Source organism: Lynx canadensis, chromosome A1 (assembly GCF_007474595.2).
Source record: "Lynx canadensis isolate LIC74 chromosome A1, mLynCan4.pri.v2, whole genome shotgun sequence".
Taxonomy (NCBI): Eukaryota; Metazoa; Chordata; class Mammalia; order Carnivora; family Felidae; genus Lynx; species Lynx canadensis.
The window spans coordinates 134,318,152-134,341,758 of NC_044303.2; the positions used below are offsets into that span (position 1 = coordinate 134,318,152).

The following is a 23,607-nucleotide window of genomic DNA, read 5'->3' on the forward strand; positions in this document are numbered from 1 at the left end:
CTTTCCCACTTTGCTCTTGCCCTGGCTGGGTTTGGGGCTCCAGTCTGCACCCTGTGCTGCAGTAACCTGACCGGCAGAGCCACGTCTCTGGGCCACACAGACAGGTCCCCCACCCCAACACTCAGGCCCTTTTCTCCTTCAGTTTGCATTTCTCATCCTGGTGTTTTGTTTTGTTTTGTTTTGTTTTGTTTTTTGGTACCACACTGAGGACAGAGTGGGAAGCATGGTGACAACTTCACAAGAAAGGCATTTACGTCACACCTACAGGGCATCTCCTGGCAGGGAGGTGATGAGAGCCTGTGTTAGTCTTGTGAGAAATACTCCTTTGTGGTATTTTTTGGGGACTGATTCTTCCTTACCTCCCTCCTCGACAGTGTGTGTGTGTGTGTGTGTGTGTGTGTAAGGGCAGAGGCCTGATTCTCACACTTTGATTGTCTAACCTGTGTACCTGTTTCCCTTTACCTGGGGCATGATATATTTTGATGGGGCCTGCCCTTTCAAACCCTCAATAAAATCATGAACTAAATTAGGGGCGCCTGGGTGGCTCATTCGGTTAAGCGTCTGACTCTTGACTTTGGCTCAGGTTATGATCTCATGGTTCAGGAGTCTGAGCCCCATGTCAAGTTCCGCACTGAGAGTACAGAGCCTGCTTGGGATTCTCTCTCTGCCCTTCCCCCACTCGTGCACGCACTCACTCTCTTGCAAAACAAATGAATAAACTTTAAAAAAAATAAAATCATGAACTAAATAACTATGCTGATTGGCAAAAAAAAAAAAAAAAAAAAAAAAAGCCTAAAACTTAGGAATGGTACCTGATTTTCATCACATGCTTTATAAATCTATGAAACAGGCTTGCCAGTTTCTTACCTAAGAATCTGTGATCCACAGAATCGAAGTCCTACCTATGTTAATGAGCAATCCAATAAAACTGAATGGAAACCATTATATACTATTCAGGAAAAATTCATCTTTATTAACCTTATCTCCGGCGGAAATGTTGCTGTGAACACATTTTGTGCCTTGTTAGAATTTCTTTCTTTTTTTTTTTTTTTTTTTTTTGTAATGAGCAAGTCTCCTTTGGGCCAACGTGTGTGCACATCCCCAGGTTCAGCATAATGTGATTTTAAATGTCCGCATCATTAACCTTTGAAAAATGGAGGAAGTCATAGAAAAATTAACAAAGGAAAACTGTGCCATGGCAACTGCTGTTAGCAAAATCAAATCGTCTTCCGATGAATTATGGGAAAATTTGGGTTGGGAGGGGTTGTTGTAGAATGAAAAAGTAAGATTTGCATGATTCTTTAATTTGTTTCTCTATTGATTTGAAGTGTTGGCAGGGGGAGGTGTTGTCAAAAGCTTTGCTGTGAGGGTAGTTTAATATTTTCCTCTCTGTTCTTTCCCTCTCCTCTGCACCCCAAGGTGGCGCCTATGAAGTCAAACAGCATCGATTCTTCCGTTCTTTAGACTGGAACAGTTTGCTGAGACAGAAGGCAGAATTTATTCCCCAACTGGAATCTGAGGATGACACAAGTTATTTTGATAGTACGTGAATTATCTGACATAAAACGTTGTTTGACCTTTACTTTGTAGAAAATTATCTCTGCTCGTGATAGAAGTTTCTAGTCTTGAGCCTATGAGTTCTTTTTTTTTTTTAACATTTATTTATTTTTGAGACAGAGACAGAGCATGAACGGGGGAGGGTCAGAGAGAGAGGGGGACACAGAATCTGAAACAGGCTCCAGGCTCTGAGCTGTCAGCACAGAGCCCGACGCAGGGTTTGAACTCACGGACCGTGAGAAGATGACCCGAGCTGAAGTCGGATGCTTAAGCAACTGAACCACCCAGGCGCCCCGAGCCTATGAGTTCTTAAACATAATGCTTTGATATAGAAACTCTTAGTAACATATCTAAATTAAAAGCTGAAATTCTGAGTGATTGGAACTGTTACCAAACATTTCTCTGCAGCTCGGTCAGAGAAATATCATCACATGGAGACTGAGGAAGAAGATGACACAAATGATGAAGACTTTACTGTGGAAATAAGGCAGTTTTCCTCCTGTTCACACAGGTTTTCAAAAGTAAGTGAAATATGGCAGAAACCTACAGAGTCTTTCTGGAGAATCTCCCTCAGGCCAGATAGTTGGCATTTCTAAATAGGTGAACAAGATTGTAAAAATCACCTCTGTAGTGTTTTAGTGCTTGGGGTCTCCTGTGCTTAAAATTCCTTTTAGCCTAGGAACAGTGACCCCACCATCTTGATAATCCAGAGTCCCTACCTGCCTGTCTCACTCTCCACAAATGGATATCTTTTTTCTTGGAGACGCAGACTTGCACTCACAATATTATCTATGGAGAACACGAGAGCCATATATGTTGACCTCACCCTGTGTGACTAGGTTTAGTTCATTGCCAGACTGTGGAGGCATCCTCCCCTTTCTCTGACCCTTTTTGTTTGTTTGTTTGTTTATTTGGTTTGACAGAGAGAGAAAGAGCATGTGCGGGGGAGGGGCAGAGAGAGAGGGAGAGATTCCCAAACAGCCTCCAACAGTGCACAGCCTGACAGCAGGGCTCGATCTCACAAACTGAGTCCATGATCTGAGCCAAAATCAAGAGTTGGACGCTTAACCAACTGAACCACCTAGGCTCTCCTCTCTCATCTTTTAATGAAGAACATTGAGCTTGAGGTCATTGTGTGCATAGCCCCCTCCTAGTATCACATGGAATACAACACAAAGGAGCAGTCTGAGTCCCTGACATCAGGTAGGACCCTTGGGGATTAGTTGATGCAGAATAAGAAAGTCTGGTAACCAATGACAGAGAACATAAGTTATATGAAAAAGCCTGTAGGAAGCCAAGCTCGAATTTTGGAAGTGGGAGAAGGTAATAAAATCGATGTCTGAAATGGATGCTTTTTACTGATAGTGGTAAGATTAAAACACACACACACACACACACACACACACACACACACACACACAGGCAAATAAAACGAAGAAACCTGATAGTCCTGAGACTGGAAGAGCCCTAGGAAAATGGAAACAAACCTAAAGGGCCCCCCGCCTGCCTCCCTTGTGATATTTTCAGTAGCTATGCATTTTCTGTTGCCATGGCATTTTGCATGATGATGTTCAGCTTTTCTGTAACACATAGGGTTGATAAAGTGTTCATACCTTTTTCTATGTGGCTCCCTAGATACAGCACATCTGCATGTGGGCTGGCACTGACCGCCCTGTTTATAGGAAGGCCATGGAGAGGTGAGGTTTCCCTGGAGGAGGTGGTGGCCGGCCTACCCAGAGCCAGCACTGAAGCTTTGATCACACTGAGTGCAGGCTTTCCCCAGTGCCTGTTCTCTGGCCCATCCAAGCCAGGCCCTGGACTCCATTTCCTTCCTGTTAGCCAGCCTGGTCCTCACCCTAGTAGACCAATGGGCCATCTAAGGGCACCCCACCCATGAGAGCAGTGAGTGGCTGCATGGCACGGTAAGGATTGCTTCCTGCACTGGGCTCCCAGCTCTGTATTTTCCCTTCCACCTTTCCTGTGGGACCACAGAGGTCTCAGGCTTGCCTGAGCTCTGATCCCTTTCAGAAACGCCAGTGCCAAGCTGCGTGTCTGTATATGTGATTTATAAGCCAGAGACCTCTGACTCATAACCACATACGTACTGCATCCCCCCACACACTTCTTGAACCAGGTAATTTATTCTTCTGTTTGCACTCAATTCCAATTCATTTTTCTCCTTCCCACCCCTGACTGGTGGCCATTAAAGCTTTCTCTCTGTGATTTTCTTTTTCTGATAGACATCATGGTTAAAAAGTAATCTAAGGTGTGCATTGATCCCCGGCGTAGAAACCCCAACGCGTCTATGGATTTTGTTTGCAGATACAAAGTCCATAACAAGACAGGGCAAGAGGGTGATGAATTCATAGCTTTTGCTCCAAGAAGAAAAAAAAATACATACATTGACCATACATCTCAGGACTCAAGTAAACAGTATCGGAAAGTACCTTCTAAATACACGGTCCCAACTGAAACTTTAGTTATACTCTTGGTCTTTACTCCCAGGGTTTGGGTTTTTTTTTTTTTTTTTTTTTTTCTGACAGACTCTTTCAAGAAGATATTAATAAACCCTATTGCTTCACCTCGCAGGTTTTCAGCAGCATAGACCGAATAACTCAGAATCCAGGAGAAGAGAAGGAAGAGCCTGGAGACAAAACCAAAAGCACAACATTGCCATCCACAGAAACATTCAGCTGGAGTTCGGAATATTCGGAAATGTATGTGAAACGTCTGTTAAGGGTCATGTGCAGTTGCTGCTAGAGCAGTGATTCTTAAGCTTGAGTGTGCATCAGAATGTCCCAGAAGCCCTGTAAAAACACAGGTTGCTGGGCCCATTCCAGCGTGTGTGATCCACTAGATCTGGGATGGAGGCTTTGTAATAAGTTCCAGGAGATGCTCTTGCTGCTGGCCCAGGGACCACACTGTAAGAACCAGTGTGCTAGACATGTGTTGGTTGGGTGTATCCAAGTTCCGTTTTTACCTCATTTCCTCCAAAATTCTCCTTGAACACCGTTTCCTAGTATGTATGTATACATGACTTTGTTTTGTTTTTAATTAAGGCAACAGTTATCCACATCCAACTCTTCAGATACTGAAAGCAACAGACATAAACTCAGTTCTGGCCCACTTCCCAAACTGGCTATTTCAACAGAGGCAGAAAAAGATGAAGGTGCTCCCTGCTCCAGAGACCTGCACGAGGAGCCCGAGGTCACCACTCCCGCCAGTACAATCAGCAGCTCCACCCTGTCAGGTAAGCGCCCCTGTGCGGTGCCTGCTGTCCACACGTCACCCACCACGTTGACAAGTGGTGGCTGGTGTTCTGAGTCCCGGGCTGGCCTAACCAGGTGGTGGCAATGGCTATTTTGTGCTGCTAGACTCCATCCATGGCCCCACGTCGAAGGCTCGGGGGATCAGCTCTTACAAACTGAGGTCCAGTGTCTCAGACCCCTCCTTATTGTGTCCCCATACAGTAAACCCTTCTTGTTTCAGTTTGACCCAAGAGCCAGCCTTAGCTTTCATGACTGGGTTTCAGTAGGATTCTTTGTCAGCAACCAGAACCACACTAAGGACCACTTTCTCTGTTGTTGGTGCAAAAGCAGGTCTCACAGTGTAGTGTCTAACTGAAAGTTAGGAGTAAGGAACTGTACCAAATAGTGACACGCTCGAATTACCCTCAAAAATGGCTTAAATCACCCACAAGGTACAGCGTAAGGCCAGCTCTCCTTCTTGTGTCAAAATGGATGGTGGTTTCTTCAAAGGTGGTGGTTTTTGTTATGGGGCCATGTTGTGCCAAACAACTTACCTCTTCACGCTGGACTCTTAGTGAGTGCAGCACGATGCTTATTTTGTGAGATTCCCAGATGCTGTCTGTGCATCCAGGACTGAGGGGAGGAGTGAGTGAGAAATACCAGCACAATTCAGATTGGTATTTTACGTGCATATGAGGCGCCTCCACTATAGACATGTTACCTTTCCAGTCTCTGGGTAACTGGAGTACAGAAACTCCTGAGACCTCTTTCACTGTTTGGGAGGCAGTTAAACGGATTAGACCTCTCTCTCTTTTTTTTTTTTTTTTCTTTAATTTTTTTTTCTCTTTTGAGAGAGAGAGGAAAAGCACGAGCCCGGGGAGGGTCAGAGAGAGAGAGAGGGAGACACAGAATCTGAAACAGGCTCCAGGCTCCCAGCTGTCAGCACAGAGCCCAACGCAGGGCTCGAATCCACAAGACATGAGATCATGACCTGAGGTAAAGTCCGACGCTCAATCAACTGAGCCACCCAGGTGCCCCTGGATTAGGCCTCTTCTTTGAGAGCACTTTATAATGTCACTTTTGTGTAAAAGTAACTTTCCTGACAGGAGTGACAGTATCTTCACAGGTTTTTAAAAAGGCTTAATGTATCATGGATATTTTCTGGCCTTTAATCATGGAGGTGTCCTCATTAGGTGATCAAACTTGAATTTCCCTCAGACCAAGCCAAGTGCACTTAGAATATTACTTGGTTTATAACAGTTTTATGCATAGCATATCCTTCTACAGAGAAATGTTCATGTATGCTTTTTAAAAAAAAAATGAAACATGGATATGGCTTAGGGTTGCTGCGATAAATGTCATCATTAAGCTCTCTTCGATATGCTATATTGATAATGTTGAACTATTCCAGGAATTTTTATGAACATTTTTTTAACTAACTGAATATTCATAGTGTAACTTTTTAAAAATCATTTCAAGGAAACACATTTTACAGGCTAGGTTTATTTCAGCCTCACTAAAAAGTTTGCCTCTATGGAAATAATGGGTTTTTTTTTTTTTCTTTCTCTCTCTTCTTCTAAGTTCCGTTGCCATGTAGGATAATTGCCCTTATCCTTCCTTTTTTCTAAAACCAAGAGAATAGCAATGTGGAAGTAGTGTAGAAACAACCTAGTGGTACAAAATTCTTAATTATGTTTAGTTCATCTTGATAAATCAAATGGAAGTATCTCAGTATTTTATTTTTCTCGTTACTAAGGTGTCTGTTTCCTAGTTTATTATGCTCTAAATAAAATATACTCACCTCTATTTAAAATTTTTTTTTTTAATATGGTGAGTCATTGGTGATCACTTAGTCTCTTTGCCCTGGTCCCCATCAGCAGTGTCAGAGGGAAATGGTATCTAAGCAGTTGATTGATTACTTTCATAATTAAAAAAAAAAAAAAAAAAAAAAAACTGCTTAGGTCCTGCCATGCATTTTGATTAATTGATTCAAACCACCTTTCTGTCTCCCCCATATACACACTAAAAATAATCAAAGACCTTGGGGGCTGCACAGAATAGAGAGATGAACTGATTTGCTTACGGCCAAGGGTAATTAGGAAATCTGAAAACCGTGACTGTAGTAAAATTAAATTTGTTGATTTTTATATTGCTCCGCCATCAAAAAGAAAGAACCCTTGACATTTACAGAACATTAAGGTGACATTATCCACTATTGGCAGAACAGAAACGCACACTTCTATCCATTGCTCTGAAAGGAGGTGGCAGAGGCAAGGGGGCAGGGATGCTAAAAAAGAACAGTACCTATTCGCACTCGGGCATTTAGGGAAGTACAGTTTCATACCTCTTTCTCTTTTTTCACGATCGTGTTGCATTTGAATCGGTGAAAAGTAAAAAGTCTTGAAGTCTTAGGTGTAGTGCTCGAGTCAACCAATTATTCGTTGTGAAGAGATTCGGCTTTTCATTTGTCAGGGAGCCCATCCTACCAGATTAGCAAGGAGAAGAGTGTGTAACTTAGCCCAAAGTAAGCTTAAGGTTTTGGAGATGAGGTGTCTGAGTCGCAAAGCAGTTTTTATCAAGTCCTTGAGCTGTTGATTTCTTGATTTAGAGGGAATTGAGTAGATGGAGTTAAGTGAGGTTGAGTTTGGAATATAGGAGTAGGAAGGCTGCTGATACTTCATTTAGGATTGTCTTCCTGGGTCTCATGGGTGTCGCGTGGAGGTCCAGCTCTTTTCCTGTACCCATAGCGCTCTCTCAAGTCCTAAGCTTCCTTTAGCGAGGACCCCGCCTGTAGGGTCTCTGTCACCTCCTAGGCACAGAGGCCAAACTTGAGCTGTGAAGTTGAGTAGTGGATTCAGCAGCAGAACAGGATTGTGAATTAAGTCCTATCCAGCCTATTTCCTAGGCTTTAAAATGTGCTGGTTGGTCTTTCAAAGGATCATTTATAATGGTATTAAATTCTCTGCATGGATTGTATATCTTAAGGTGATGATAGTGTTGATGGTTTCTAAAGCACAGGGGGCTTGTAACAGCATTTAGAAGTCAAAATGAGATGAGCATCACTTTTTCCGGATGGACAAAGATAAACTGTCAGTGATTACAAAAAGAAAGAAAGAGAACTGATAGCCTGTGAAAGAGTAGGAAAAACCCGAAGTGGGTGGCTGTTCCCCTTTCCTCTGGGGGACTCCACATGTTATTTCCGCTCAGAAGCGTTATTTATTCTTGGTCTGTGTGGTCACCCAGGCAGACATCACTGATTTTCCATTTTTGCATCCTCCCACGTGATTCTCTTGTGATCCTCTGCTGAGGGGAGTCCTAATTTTTTTAAAACAAACAAGCAAACAAACAAAAACCCACCTTTCTGTTAAGGGCTAATAAACTTAAAAATAAAGAAGGCGTGGCTGGCTGAGACAGGAAAGGATCTTACCGCTGGTCCAGTAACCTCAGGGCAGATCAGGAGATGATACACTGTCTAGAGAAAAAACCAGGAAGATGCAGCAAGCCATTGTGGAATGCAGTGAGTACTGTCCTTTGTTGTCCTGGGAGATTTGCAAGGAGACTTAGGGCATGAGAAGTCACAGGTGATGCTTGAGGCACTCTCCTGTGAGTTACATACGTGAACCTCGTGCAGTCTAGTGCAGTCCAGGAAGACACTAGGAGATGACACAGTCCCAAGTCTATGTGAAGAAATGAGATGATGTCCACCTGTCCCAAACAGCATTATCCACATGTCCACATTATTCACAGCATTGCTAACGATGACCATTAATATCACAGGATAATTTTAGTATACAGTGGGTGGTCATGGTGTTCATAAGGTGGTGTTTGCTTCAGAGCCTTCCGTGGTTGGAAGCAGTGGGGAGGAGTTGTCGCTACAAGCGTTCTAAAATCGAAATTCTGTAAAGTTGTGACTCTTGTAGTTAAGCGGAGTCATTGAGAATTAGCAGACTTAGGTACAAGGAGAATGAAACCTGGATGGACATGTCTTTCATCCCCTTCTCTTCCCCATCACCTTTCTGAAAGCAGTCATGTGTGTTTAATGCTCGCCTGGCGCCATATGGATTGTTGAGCCACATGGGAGTACGTTTCCCAGGTTGTTCTTCCTTCTTTCTCTCTCTTTCCCTCTTTCCATCTCTCCTTTCCGATTTCCCTGAACGTGTTTATCCCTTCTTGTTTGTACAGTTGGCAGTTTTTCAGAGCACTTGGATCAGATAAATGGACGAAGCGAGTGTGTGGACAGTACAGATAATTCCTCAAAGCCACCCAGTGAACCCGCTTCTCACATGGCTCGGCAGCGATTAGAAAGCACAGAAAAAAAGAAAATCTCGGGGAAAGTCACAAAGTCCCTTTCTGCCAGTGCTCTGTCCCTCATGATCCCAGGAGGTAGAGAGACATCTACTCGCATGAAATTGTGTGGTTTTGTGCATGTGTCCCCCTCTCCCCAGTTTGGAATGCTGATCGAGATGCAAGATTGCTAGAAGCAGTAACGGGCGGTGCCCAGCGCATCTCTCCGGAGTTTCTCCCTGCGGGAGCTCCGGAGCTCCCAGACAGCATGTGTCACTGATTTCTTCTTGCTTCTTTCTGCATCAGGAGATGAGGCAGGCTTCCTTCCCACACAGCCTGATTTCTTTTATTTGTTTTCTTTCCTTTTCTGCTCCCCCCTCCTCAAATTAACTGGTAAATTTATCTCCTCTGAATCATTTTTCTTCCCTAGACTATGCATCATTTATGTACTTTACTGAGTTGTTTATAGCATATGTGTTGGAAAGCTAAGTACAGTTTTTCCTCTTCTAATTAATGAGGAGAGAGATATGGAGAACATAAGTTTTTCATTTCTGGGGATGCAGAGAGTCACAGACAGCCCTGAAATTTACAAATTTTCCCAACCCTGTCTGTTGAGCTATGCTTCCTCCTACTGGTAGTCATTTTCTCCCCTGTATTGGAAGACTGGGCTTAATTATGGTTTTGTGGAATTGCAGTATTTTTATACACCAGGGCTTTGCCTCTAGAAATCACTAAGTCTACGCAATTCCCCCAGAAGTGAGAAAACATACACCCTGGTGTTTGTGACTTAACACTCAAATGACAGCCCGAGAGTGGAAGTGGCAATTGAATTATATTGCAGATGGCTTGCATTTGGAGGAATACAGACCTTGTATAAAAGGAATTGTTTACAGTTTCAAAATTTCCTGTTTGTGCAGAAAGAAATTTGATACAAACAAATGCTCATTTGGGGGTATTGCTCACTCTAGCCCACTCTGTTTTCTGGGAGGCGTCCCATTCAGCACCATAAAGTAACCATCTATCTCCTTAGTTTGAATGACTATTCATAACTCCAAATCAGCGGCAGTTGGAAAGGTAAGTCCACTTTTGAAAGCTGGTGAGAAAGCCCACGTCTTGGTAAGGTAGAGCAATTGTTTAATACAGGGAGATAAGGGAAACTGTCATGCCACAAAGGATGGGGACTTGGCTTTCCAGCACTTTGGATGTGTGTATGTGTTTCCACTCTGTCCAGTTCCCGCTCGCATGGTTACAAGTTCCCTGCCCACCAGCGTGTGTCTCTTCACTTGGCCTTGTGATCTTTAGACAAAAGGTAGCCAGTGAAAGAGTACCAAGAGTGCCACACGCAGTCCCAAAGTGAAAGAACATCGCTAGTGATCCACCTAGCTTTGTTCCACTTTGACAGACATAAATAAGACTCGGAAGAAATGATAGTGTGGGCACTGGCAGTTTGCTGTGGCTCCCCTGGCGCTCACTGAACCTGGTGAGTCTTCAGTAACGCTGGGCACATAGTAGCCTGCCTCTGACTCAGCTCACATTTAAACTTCAGCATCTTTAGTGGATCATTCTTTTTGTCAAACACACACACAATTTCACGTGACCAGTTAATTAAGATCTGTTTAGACTCACATGGATGGAACAGTGATATCAACAATAAAAGCGTGTTTGCTTTTAAAACAAAAACAATAGAATTGGTATTGTGGTATTAAGTTTTCTTAAAATTTCTCTATTTCACCTGTATTATCTTTGAGAATCATTGTTAGAATTGTAGGTACTGTAGGAAGCGATCAGTTGTATTCATAATAATTAGGAGTGATTGTTTCATAAAGAAATTGACATTTCACTGTTGTCTTGATCGAAATCACTTGAGTACTAGTTCAGTAGTACTGTAAAAAGGAACTGGTAACTTGATGGATTGTTTTCCTGACCACGTATGTTTGAAAAGGACCATGTTAAATTTGTTGATTTGGAGCCTGAGAATCTTTTACTATAGTCTCCACAGTCTTCTCTGTGTAAAGGCATACTTGAAATTTGTGCATCTCTGATTTGTTTAAGGACAACAAAATATACCAACTAAAGCTATCCCAGCCAGGTAGGGACTAAGTTTTGTGTGTGTTTTAATTAGCATAGAGAATGAAGAAATTCTAACCTCACAGAATTCACTGAAAAATTAGTTGCAGTACAGACACTTTTGAAGTCTTCTTAATATCCCCTGTTTGGAAAGCCATCCTAGTTAGCAATATAAATATTTTTATATTATTTCTTGATGAGAAATGAATGGATTTATTGTGTGGCTGAGCTCCCCATCATTGCAGGGCTCATGCAGTGCGGGCTGGCTGCATGGATGTTTGTGTGATCAGCATCGGCTCTAATGACTGGCTTCTGTGTTGCAGATATGTTTGCCGTTTCTCCACTGGGAAGTCCAATGTCCCCCCATTCCCTGTCCTCGGACCCTTCTTCTTCACGAGATTCTTCTCCCAGCCGAGATTCTTCAGGAGCTTCTGGCAGTCCACATCAGCCCATTGTGATCCACAGTTCAGGGAAAAACTACGGTTTTACCATCCGAGCCATCCGGGTGTATGTGGGAGACAGCGACATCTATACAGTGCACCATATTGTTTGGGTGAGATCAACAGCCTCTCATCCTTGTTACTTTTCATTCCCAGCCAAACTGGACAATGAATAAGTTGGCTGAGGCATATTTATAAGCAAACAGTTTTTCTGCTAAGCTGGCTTTTGGGACCTGTTTCATGCCCTTTCCCTTTATATGGTGGCATTGAATTGAGCGAAAACTAATAACTTCTCATAATTCTGTCCAGTTTTCATATTTGATTGTCCACTTTGCATACCAGCATGGTAGAAATTGTCAAAGATGGTCCTATTGTCACCTTTCTTTTTAATTTTTTCCTGGGCTTCTTTTATTAAAAAACCAACAAAACTAACTACCTTTCCCACTCACCTGAAATTTTGTAAGTAAGTGTCCTATTTTAGGATGCTGTCAGAAAAGGAGTAATAACCATGCCTTATTGATTTCCTCTTAGAAGCTTAGGATCATTTGCTAATTCACCCAGAATATTGTCCCAGAAGAAACAGTAGATGTTAAGGTTGCCATTTGTTGGCTGATCAATCTATACTCTTTTCTTGGACTTCAGAATGTTGAAGAAGGAAGTCCAGCATGCCAAGCAGGACTGAAGGCTGGGGATCTGATCACACACATCAATGGAGAACCAGTGCATGGACTTGTCCACACGGAAGTTATAGAGCTTTTGCTAAAGGTATTATCTTTTTTATGCCCATGCCACACAAGTAAAGGTCATCAGAAAGAACTGGTACCAAGAGTTCTCTCCTTAAGTTCTAGAATTCTCTATGATGCATGCATAAACAGTCTTATTACTGAGGAAGTATTCAGTGGTTTAAAGTCTGATAAAAGGTGAAGAAACAGATAATATGAATTTGCTGGTTCTATATATCATGAAAAAACATGGCCTTCTATCTGCACAATCACTTCTGAATTTAACTTCTTATTCTAAATTACGAATAACAAGAGTTCTTTTTCACTTTATGAGCCTTACATAGTAAAAGCTGTTGGGAAGTCACCTGTCCTAAAGATGGTTTTCTTCAGGGCCATTCAGCAAGTTTTATTCCAGTACAATGGAAGATGAAGTGGTATGAAAATGAGGTCAGATTTGAAGGTTCAGTCTAAGAGTTGGATTTCCTTTGAAAAATAGAAATGGAAATATATACACATACACTGTAGATGTCAGAAGTAAGTAGCAATGGAGGAAGGGGTTCTAGTAATCATTAGGCCCTCACACAAATGAGTTTGAACATAGAACATTTTCTGTTTTGAATGTAAGCTGAATAAAGCCCATGGAGTTAAGATCACAAGAAGCGTGAATATGAGTGGAGAGAGAAAATCTACACTGATCCTTCAGTTCTCTTATTTGCTGTGTCACCTGCTGATGGTAGAATATAAAGTTATAGCTCCAAATATGGCTCTTGTAAAAACAAAGACGAATTTGTACTTGATTTTAAATTTGTTCAGAAAAAGAAGTCAGTGATCAGAAATAGAGTCTCTAGTTGTAAGATTATTTTACAAATCAGCAGGTTTATGGATGACCTCTTGCTTTTTGGGCACTGAAAGGGGCTGTAAGGGAGTTGTATACAGAGAGGTGTGAGCCATGGTTTCAGATAAACTACAGTCTGTTGAGAGACAGAACATAAATATGTACCTGCCATTTAGATAATGTACATTCAGACTCTTTTCAGAGCACTCGCACTGAGCCCAGTGCCATAGCACATATTAGTAACACAGGAATGAAGGTATAGTCCTTGCCTTTGAGAAATATGGGAGATATAGGAGATGTATGGAAGCAGATGAAGTTTAACTTAGGACTGTCGCAGAGGGAGGAATGTTATACTTTTGGAGAGAATATTCTATGAGTGGGGAGAGACATCACAGAGAAATTTCATTGAATTGAAACAGGAAAGAAAATTAGAAATTTAGAAGGCACTACAAAGAAGTGGGTGTGCTAAGCCTTCCAAAAATAAGTGCAGTTAAATGACTTTTCTCCTTTTCTGTCATTCCCCAAGCTAATATGAGCGTATTCTTCAAAAGATTAGGGTTGGCTTAGGTTCTGAGAGTAGTAATAGCAGGCATATTCAGAGGTCCATTGCGAAGTAGCAGGTTGTAGGAAAGTTATTGCCACTGATTAATTCACATTATTAATTAAATTTTGGTCTTGGGCTCAAAACCAAAGTCTGTAGGGGGTGGCGCCTGACTTTGCTGTCATTCATACCTACCGGTTGATGATGCAGGGGACATCTTCCCATGTAGTTCCAGCATTTACCCAATACCTAGGATATACAGGTGGGTACGCAATAAATGTTCGTGGAATTGAGGTGAATGCTGGGGTCCTCTTTTGCTTTCTTTCCGAAAGTTACCATGGAGGGGGTCAAATACCCCACTTCTACTTTTGTTGGTCTTGACTCATGTCTTAATATGCAGGCCATTCAGTTTGTCAGTCAGCTTGAAAGGGCTGGGGTTAGTCTATACTTTCAAGTATGGCTATTGAACAGAAAGAGTTGACACCGTGGGTACAACCTGAGGTTTTCAGTTTAGATCACCATCTGTCCCTGGTAATATTCTTTGTCCACTTGGTATGCAACAACTCTCTCATAGTAAGAATCCAAGAAATGGGAGGCAGGGCATTGGGATCCCTTGTCTGTGAAAGTCGCCTGATAGGACTTCGGGCTTTGCAAGACAAAATTCTGGACGGGATATAAAGACTCATGCGTCTGACCAGCAGATTCTCTCACAGTACCTGCTCCTATGGTCCAGGGGTGCCCCATTGCTGGCTCACAGATAGACCCTGTTGTTGTTGTTGTTGTTGTTGTTGTTGTTGTTGTTGTTGTGAATAAAGTTTATTCACTTATTCTGAGAGAGCATGAGATCTGGGGAGGGCCAGAGAGAGAGGGAGAGAGTGTCCTGTGCTGACAGCATGAAGCCTCACACAGGGCTTGAAACTACAGACCGTGAGATGATGACCTGAATCGAAACCAAGAGTCGGATGCTTAACTGGCTGAACCACCCAGGTGCCCCTTGACCTTTTGTGAGTAAGAGTCCAGAAAGTTTGTTTTGGATTTTTCCCTCCCTCTGTCTTCATATCCAATACACATGCCTTAGGCTTCTCCGAAGTAGGTTAGGCTCCTCCGAAGTAGGCAGACAGAAGTGTTGTATGTCTCTAAAATGCTCCTTGATCTGTTCTAGGAGCTCACCCTTTCTTTTGGATAATAAGTCTGTGTATTACAGTGAGGTTTTCTTAGTTGTTATTCATCCTGCTAGAGCTTTTTCCAGTCTTCGCATTAGCATTTAAAAGAAGGTCAGGGGATTTTCATTGGTAACATCAGCTTGGCTCTCTACCTTCTTTGTAACAGTATTATGTTACATGCAACATCACTTCATCCACAACCTATCTTCCTATCACTTCCTGGGTCTGCTCACAAAATCAGAAGAAAAAATAATAAACTGAAGTGTATATATCTTTAGAAAATAGGCATTTGTTTATCTTGCTGAGACATTTGGTTATTTCCATAATTTATTTTATGGAGTGTTAGATATGATCGTGGATTTTAAAGCCTGCTTCTGTGAAATTTGAATGTATATTTCTCCTGAAGGTGTCTGGCAAAGTGTCTTAGCCAAATCCAATCCCATTCATACAGTTTTGTCCTCCTCTGGTTAGGGAGCACCTTGATTCCTGGATGTAGTCAGTGTGTCTCTGAAACTGTGTAAACAAGCCGTATTGGAGAGCCTTGGCACCCTCCGGAGCCATGGCCTGCTCTGTCGCAGAGCCAAGCAGAGGGTCCTGCCTCTGCTTCATAAAGGAAGCACTCGAGAGGAGCGACCAATGTAATGAAACAAAAAGGATACGAGGGATTTAATTATCTTTCCAGTGAACTGTGTAATCATGCAGCTTTCTTCCAAATTTAAACAGCGGTTCTTGGACAGCGTGTAAAGGGAGTAGGATCAACACTGGGCATCCTCGTGACATCACTCATGGAACATCAGGGTAGTGGCTATATTTTGGTATTCTCGGGTACTGTTTACTTGATGTTCTTTTTTTTTTTTTTTTTAATGTTTATTTATTTTTGAGAGAGGGCGAGCAAGCATGAGCACACAAGCAGGGCAGGGGCAGAGAGAAAGTGAGGAAGACACAGAATCCGAAGCAGGCTCCAGGCTCTGAGCTGTCAGCACAGAGCCCAACGTTGGGCTCAAACTACGAACTGTGAGATCATGACCTGAGCTGAAGTCAGACGCTCAACCGACTGAGCCACCCAAGCACCCCTCTTGATTTCGTGTTCTATACTTGCGAACTACTTCATGAAATGTCATGGCACCTTAGGAAAAAGGTGGAAGAGCCACCACTTGAGGCTGCTATATATCTGTTTAGAAGTTCGTATGCAGTACAATATCTTTCAGATTGCAAACGGAGTAAGCATTTTCCACATTTGATGTCTTCACATGTGGTCTCGTTTACTCTCACACCTTCCAAGCAGACCTGCTATGGGAGCACTAACTCATATCCACAGGGAAGCTTGTCCAAAGTCACTTCTCATCATAGATCTATGGAATTACAGAATCAATGTGTTTTCTCCAGTTCACTTCCCCATTGGCTCTGTGAATCCCTTCCCGCGTGCTCCTTCAGCTTTGCCTCACACTGGTCCTGCCGCAAGGAAGTAATCCCCTCCTTTCTGCTTTTGGGTAGCTTTCTAAAAGAACTTTGTAAGAGCAGTGAAATCTCTGTGCACTCACTGCAGCGATGGATGGAGTCCGTATTGACGCACATGATAACATGCCCGGCTTAACCTCTCTAATCTGGGAAACTCTCAAGTAAACCAGATTGTTTTTTGGGGATAGTATTAGTTTAAATACCCAGCACATAAAAGCAGCCCTAAAACTTCATTAGTCCCTGCTTCAAGAGTTTCCTTTCTATGAACTCTGGGGAGCCTTTAGATGTGAAAATGGAGGCCATCAAATAGTGTCATTATGACCATCCTTACATATTCGCCACGTCCTAAAAACGTGCAGAGCATTGTGTTAGATACTGAAGGGTCAGTCGCACAAGAGACAACACATAAGAATATTAGGTAATAGTGCTTTATGTAGCTGAACCCCTATAATCCTCACTTGCTGTGGAGCAGGTCCTGTAAACAACATTGTTCCCATTTTACGGATGAAGAAATGAAAGCAGCAGAAATTTAACAAAGCAGCCCAAGGCTACCCGCTAGGAAGGAGCAGAAAAGAGGATTTGCACCCCCACAGTGTGGCTTTGGAGCACGTGCTTGGCATGAGTCCACCAGAGTACGTGGAAAACCAGTGGCGAAACCAAGTCTACAAAGTGTTAAACATAAGGAGCCGACTGTAAATCTAGCCCACATTCTGAAGGAGAGATGGCTTTCCAGGGGGGATGAAACAGGGGTTATCTGTTCAGGGCTGTGAAGGATGGGTGGAGAGTTAGTGTATGGGAAGGGAGTGCAGGGTGGGCTCAGCAGAACAAAGAGGGTGTGTGCAAATGCAAGGCCAAGAAAGCTCAGAGTGCTTGAGGTACACAAATCAAGCGACTGGAGCCTGGGTTTGTATATGGGATGGAGTGTGCAGGCTGGCTGGGGCTGGATTGTGGAGGATGTGAGTCACAGCAAAGACCTAGGCCTGCAGAAAGCGTGACATTCCCCATGTGCATGTCGCAGAGAAAGGAATGTAAAAATAGTCTATCCAAGGCCAACTGAGAAGTTAACCTGGAGCCAGACTGAGGAGAAGAGATGGTTAGCCTGCCATTGTATTCAGTTCAGCCAGCTTAAAATAATTTCCCTCGCACCGTGCACAGTTTATACCAAGTTTACAGTAAAAGTGAACAAATTGAACATTTAACAATCCGCCGGCACCATTTTTTGTTGTTTTTTTTAAACAAGTGCCACAGAATTTCTCTTACAAGAGTTCGCTCCTTCAGAAGAATGTATTGAGGATAAATTGACCCAGTAAGACACATTGCACTGAGTTCAGGCAGCCCTCCATGTAGCTGATGGATCCACCAGGTGGCAGGCTTTACGATTCTCACCCTATTGTGGATTAAGTTATTTTTCCCGTCATTTACCATTTGCATGATCGTTAATGCTCCCAGTGAAATATTTGCACTCTGCATCTTGAGTGTCTGTAGTTCCTCCTTAGGGAAGTTTTCTGAGTGTATAGGTCAAGCAAACTGTCCTCTGCCATATATAGAAACAAGAAAAAGAAAACTGGGTTTGGTTTTTAATAGGGGAAGGGAACATTTGTACAGAACGCAGTGATGTGCTCTGATTTAAGAACCCTGGCTGTAACTTTTCTGATGAGATTTGTTCATCATTTATTTTTATTTCATACAACGTTTATGCTATTTTTATATGTCTTCCATTTCTTCTTGACAGTCTGATGCATCGATCATTCCCTATATTGTCCAGAGCCTGGTTCCTTCGCCACCACCTGTTAAGTCTAAGCCATCTACTCTGCCAGGGGCAGGAAAGGTGGAGGACGATCAGGTCATGCCATGCCTGTGAGGAGCGGGCAGTGGGGGTGAGGGGCAGAGAGCCAGGTGTGGGCTCTTAAGACGGGCTCTGTGACCTTGAGAAAGAAGGAAACTCAGCATCCCTGAATCTGTTTCCCTCATCTATAATGAAGGGTAACAATCCATTCGCACCTCACAAGGTTGTATTAGAAAAAAAAAAAAGACAAAAACAAAACAAAACAGCCCTCATAATTTGGTGGTGAAAATAAAGTGACAGAATATATGGAAATAATGCTTTAATGCTCAAAATGTGCTTTAAAAAGGCTGAATGGCCTTGTTAGCCTCTTACAGATAAAGATAGAAAAACCAGTGGGGAATTATGCTAGAAAGGGTGGAATTGGATTCAGGCTCAGTGACGTGCACAGTGGGACAGCCCCAGTGGACATATGATGGCTGTCTGTGTCTACTCTGCGTATGAATGTGGAAAAGGATTGAAAGAATTGCAGTGAAAGATGAACTCCAGCCATATTTGTTACTTTTTCATTCACTTAAGGCATATAGGAGAAACTGAAATTGTAGTATGGCCTCCCTCAATTTGTGCAGAGAAGATCTCCTTCCACACAACCTCTGTTCATAGGCCTTTCATGCTTTTAAGCTGAATGTTCTGTTTAAACAAGAAATAGAATCAATCTTTGTCAGATAAGGGTTTATTTTTGAACTTTCGGCATTTGCATATAGAATGTACAGTTTGTTCTTGCAGAATATTTTTTTTCTTTTGTTCCAGTTCAAATCTTATTTTTTTTTTTACAATTACGACATTAGGTGTGAGATTACATGTTCTTAAATACACACACAAAAAAAACCTCCAAAATCATTCATAAAATACTAAAGTTACTGACACGAAAGTGGATGTAAGACATGAACAGGTCATTTCCTAAAAAAAATAGGAATGACCAAAATAAATGAGACAATGTCAAAGAATGAAGATTAAAACTCGTTGCAGTTTATTCGTATAAAATTGACAATGTGTTTAACATTAATACTCAGTTCTGACAAACCTGTGGTAAGAAAAGTCTTTATGTGCTGCCAGCAAAAGTATGTATTGACATAAACTTTATGGAAAATAGTGTATTAGTATATACGAAGAGTCTTTAAGAGGTTTAGGGCACCTGGATGGCTCAGTCCGTTGAGCGTCCAACTCTTTTTTTTTTTTTTTTTTTTTTTTCAACGTTTATTTATTTTTGCGACAGAGAGAGACAGAGCATGAACGGGGGAGGGGCAGAGAGAGAGGGAGACACAGAATCTGAAACAGGCTCCAGGCTCTGAGCCATCAGCCCAGAGCCCGACGCGGGGCTCGAACTCACGGACCGCGAGATCGTGACCTGGCTGAAGTCGGACGCTTAACCGACTGCGCCACCCAGGCGCCCCGAGCGTCCAACTCTTGATAGCAGCTCAGGTCATGATCCCAGGGTCATGGGATTGAACCCTACATTAGGTTCTGCACTGGGTGTGGAGCCTGCTTGGAATTCTCTGTCTCTCTCTGTCTCTCACTGTCTCTCTTTCTTTCTGTCTTTCTCTCCCTCTCCCCGCCCACACCACCCCTCTTTCCCTTTCATGCACTTTCTGTCTCTAAAATAAAAAATTAAAAAGTTTGGATAGACCCTTTGATTCACATATGTAATCTAAGGGAAATGACAGAGACTAGGACAATGATTTATGGAGGATGATATTTATGGCAAGTCTTAAAAGAACTGAAACGTAGGAAATAATAGCAGTAGGAAAATAGTTGAATTTTGGTTCACCCATCTCATGGAATATTATACAGCAAATAAAAATTAAGTTTTTTAAAAATTTTTAATGTTTTTGAGAGAGAGAGAGAGAGAGCACTAATGGTGGGGGGGGGGGGAGGTGGAGAGAGGGAAACACAAAACCTGAAGCAGGCTCCATGCTCCGATCTGTCAGCACAGAGCCCTGCATGGGCCTTGAACCCACAAACTATGAGAACATGACCTGAGCCAAAGTTGGATGCTTAACCAACTGAGCCACCCTGATGCCCCCAAAATTATGTTCTTAATGACTATTCAGTGATGTGGGGAAGGTTTTTCAAGTTCTATAATGAGAAATGGAAAAACAACATAAAACTAAATATTAGATTAATTAAGATTAAAGTTGTTGACAACGTATGTCTGTGTGCATGCGTAATTCATACATGCCTAAAAAAAGATTAGGAAATATACTGAAGTATTACCAGTGTTAGCTGGCAGTAAGTTTCTCAATGATTTTTTTTTTTATTTTACAATTTCTTCTTATAATGTCATGTATTACTTCCCAAACTGGAGCAGCGGGAGCTGGTGGTGTGGGTAGATGTTAACATTAAAACAATCAATCCCCATTGGTTTGGTCCCTGCCCCCACCATACTTAACTCCCCATCTCTTAGTACCACTTACAGCTGAATTGCTAGGCGTTTTGGGGGCATAGACCTTTTAAAAGACCCTGCTCCTTATACTTCTTATCTTTTTGAGGTAATCAGGGCCATCTGTGACTTTGAAAGGACATGTTTTTCCCCTGGTTATTAAGAAATTCAAGAAGAAGTCATTAATGCTGGAGCAAAGGGGATCAGTTCTACCATCTGCCCAGGGCGCCCCTCAGCCTAGCTTCTGACTCCACTCTTCTGTCGACCCCCAGGGCCTGCCCGGCAAGCCCTGTCCCAGCAGTGAGTGAAAGTGCCAGAATTCTACCAGGAGTTACCTCCCCATACATGACCTGGTTAAAGAAAGGCTGTTTTGTACTCGCTGGCGTAAACTTCCCAGCTCTGCAAGCTGACAGGTTCTATGATGCCAGCAAAGGAATCTTTTAAAATAATTAAAAATAAAAGTCTCATTCAGTTTTGCTGGTCTATGATTTCGAGGTCAAAGGAAAAACACAAAAAGGAGAAAAAAGAAAAATAAATCAACCAACAACAGACAGCCCCTGGGCTCATTTATACTTACTACATATGGATGAAGATCACTGTTGTTTATAGAGTCCTTTGCCTGTGTCATACTTGGTGCTGCAGGCTTTACAAACTCCATCCCGGGTAATGCACACATGAGCCCCTGTGAGATAGGTGTGATTCTGCTGCTGGATAGTGCACGTGTTTGAGGCACAGAGAGGAGAAGGAACCTGCTCAGGGCATGCATAGAACTTGGATTGAACTCACATCTGTGGAGTCCAGAGCCTGCCCTCTCAAAGAAACCGGACATTTTGCCTTCGTGTTCTGTCAGGGTGCCACTGCTTAAAAGGCTATTTAGACATGGAAGGCTCTTGTATGTACGTCCTTACGTATCTTTGTTTTTGAACGTACTTTCCCACTTCTGATCCTGTGTGCTCCCAGATTTTCCCTTTAATACCACCCCATTTTTTTTTTTATAGAGTGGAAATAAGGTCTCAATCACCACCACCCCATTTGAAAACACGTCCATCAAGACGGGACCAGCCAGGAGAAACAGCTGTAAGAGCCGGATGGTGAGGCGGAGCAAGAAATCAAAGAAGAAAGAAAGTCTAGAAAGGTTAGTTAAAGCAGGATTTTCGTGGGGTTTTAATGTGCCTGTGTTGGACGAAAGTTACTCCCTAATTTAAACAATTATATATGGGAAAGACTCATTTTTCTGTGAGAAATTTGGTGCTGTGGTTCAAATATTAATACATTAAAGTTCACATTCATAACAGCATTTTTCACAGTGAAAAGATTTCCATAGTTAGATCGCAGAAGAATTCAGATCGCATTTTTTTTTTCCTGTATGAGTACCATGACCAGTGCTTTGCTGTTTGTTGGATTTCAGGTGAGTTGAATGTGAGGCCCCAGACCTTCAGGCAGTTTTTAGCATTAAATGTACACTCAGTAATGTCTTTTACATTATCTGAGAACAAACGATTGCTTTTTTTTTTTTTTTAACAATTGCTATTTTTTTAAATGCCAGATACTCTAAAATAACTATATCTAAAAAGCATCCACATAAGCTTAAAAATAAAGGTTTTTGTTTTACTGACTGCCGATGTAACTGGCTTACACATTTGCGATCTGGGAGGCGCTGTGAGTCCTTTTGTATTCTCTGCAGACGCCGGCAAGATGCGTGTGTGTGTGTTTCTGGTGGGGACATTTCTTGCCAGGCACCTGTCTGGATGGGCTCCCCATGTGACACCACAGCAGCATCCCCGTTTGGCCCGCTTGGATCTAATGTGTCTGATTGTAGTAAGAGGGGTCTTGATGACAGAAATGTGGAGAAAGAAGCAAATGAAAAAGGGGTACTTATTCACTCCAGGAAAGACAAAGTCCTGCAAGAAAGGAAATGGAATGATGCTTCGCTGGCCTAGCTGTGAACAGTGTTTAGAATATAAAAGAAAAGCTCCGCCTCTTTTCTAACTGAAAGTTTTGTTTTAGCTCTAGAGGGAGGCGTAGAAAAGGGGGAAGTGTATTTGGTCAGAAGGTGGAAGGGGGTTGTGTAAGAGCCTAACTCTCATCTTCTGTCCTAGGAAATCAGTAGATCGTTTCTAAAATTGAAAAACGAAAACTTAACGAGATTACTTAGCAATATGCAGACAAATAGGAGAAGTAGCTAAAGGAGTAGAAAGCGGTTTCTCTGGGGAGTGGGCCAAGGGCGGAGCAGGGGAGTTGCTGTCTGTCATTAGGAACTTGATAAAATGATTTCATTGTTTAACCCAAGTACATTTATTGCATTTATTAAACTCAAATAAAACACACACACGAATTCTGAGATGCGGTCTTTTGTATTAATGACTGATTCATACGCTTTTCTTAAAGTGTGCTTTAGATTTTGATTGTGCTTTAAGTTAAACAGAACACAGTGTTTCAAAGGGGTGCAGCAGCATGTAAACCTTTGCTTAAGCTCACTGGCGGGGAGTGAGGCTTGCCTGACCTTAAAGGTGAAAGAGCTCTCTACAGCCACGTGTACTTCTAAGTCATCAGAATCTTTTTGTTTCCCCCCTTTAAGATATGCTTGTTGAGCACTAAATACTCATTTGCTTCTGCTGCAGCTATATAGTGTGTGGTGCCCTGCTGATATGATAAGCTTCAGTTCACCTTTGTCGCTTTTTCTATGTAAATGTACCGCCTACATGGTCATTAGGAATATTCAAGAGCCCACAGTGGAATAAGCACAGCAAACAGCTGTGGGTACAAAACACCCTCCTCATAACCCTGACAGATAAATAAATGAATATATATTTCCTATGTTTTCTATTCTTCCTATTTTGTCGCTTCTTCTTAAAGTATTCGGAATTAAGAGAACTTCCGTTGTACATTAGCAAAGACCCTTCTTTTCTGAGTCATAAGGTTTTTAATATGGGAGTGGGAACCTACACCTTAGTGTGGGGTCTGACACCGTGTCGCTGTGCTGGCACAGAGGTGTGAAACTGAGCACACCCATATTGTGGGGAGACAGAGGGGACCTCTATGTAGAATCTGATTCCTTTGTTTTTGTTT

General features: G+C 42.4%; 1 protein-coding gene across 5 annotated transcripts in view; it reads left to right on the top strand.

The window, feature by feature from the left end:
* Positions 1 to 23,607, top strand: part of MAST4 (microtubule associated serine/threonine kinase family member 4) — a 567,608-nt gene that overhangs the window by 539,231 nt on the left and 4,770 nt on the right. For 4 of the 5 annotated variants that reach the window (XM_030322252.1, XM_030322263.1, XM_030322258.1 and 1 more), the window contains 8 exons: positions 1,420 to 1,542; positions 1,966 to 2,078; positions 4,147 to 4,274; positions 4,617 to 4,807; positions 8,988 to 9,188; positions 11,480 to 11,709; positions 12,239 to 12,361; positions 21,537 to 21,673. In XM_030322252.1, the coding sequence (XP_030178112.1) occupies positions 1,420 to 1,542; positions 1,966 to 2,078; positions 4,147 to 4,274; positions 4,617 to 4,807; positions 8,988 to 9,188; positions 11,480 to 11,709; positions 12,239 to 12,361; positions 21,537 to 21,673 (1,246 nt within the window). The remainder of the gene's footprint in view (positions 1 to 1,419; positions 1,543 to 1,965; positions 2,079 to 4,146; positions 4,275 to 4,616; positions 4,808 to 8,987; positions 9,189 to 11,479; positions 11,710 to 12,238; positions 12,362 to 21,536; positions 21,674 to 23,607) is intronic. The other variant, XM_030322280.1, reaches the window with a different exon arrangement.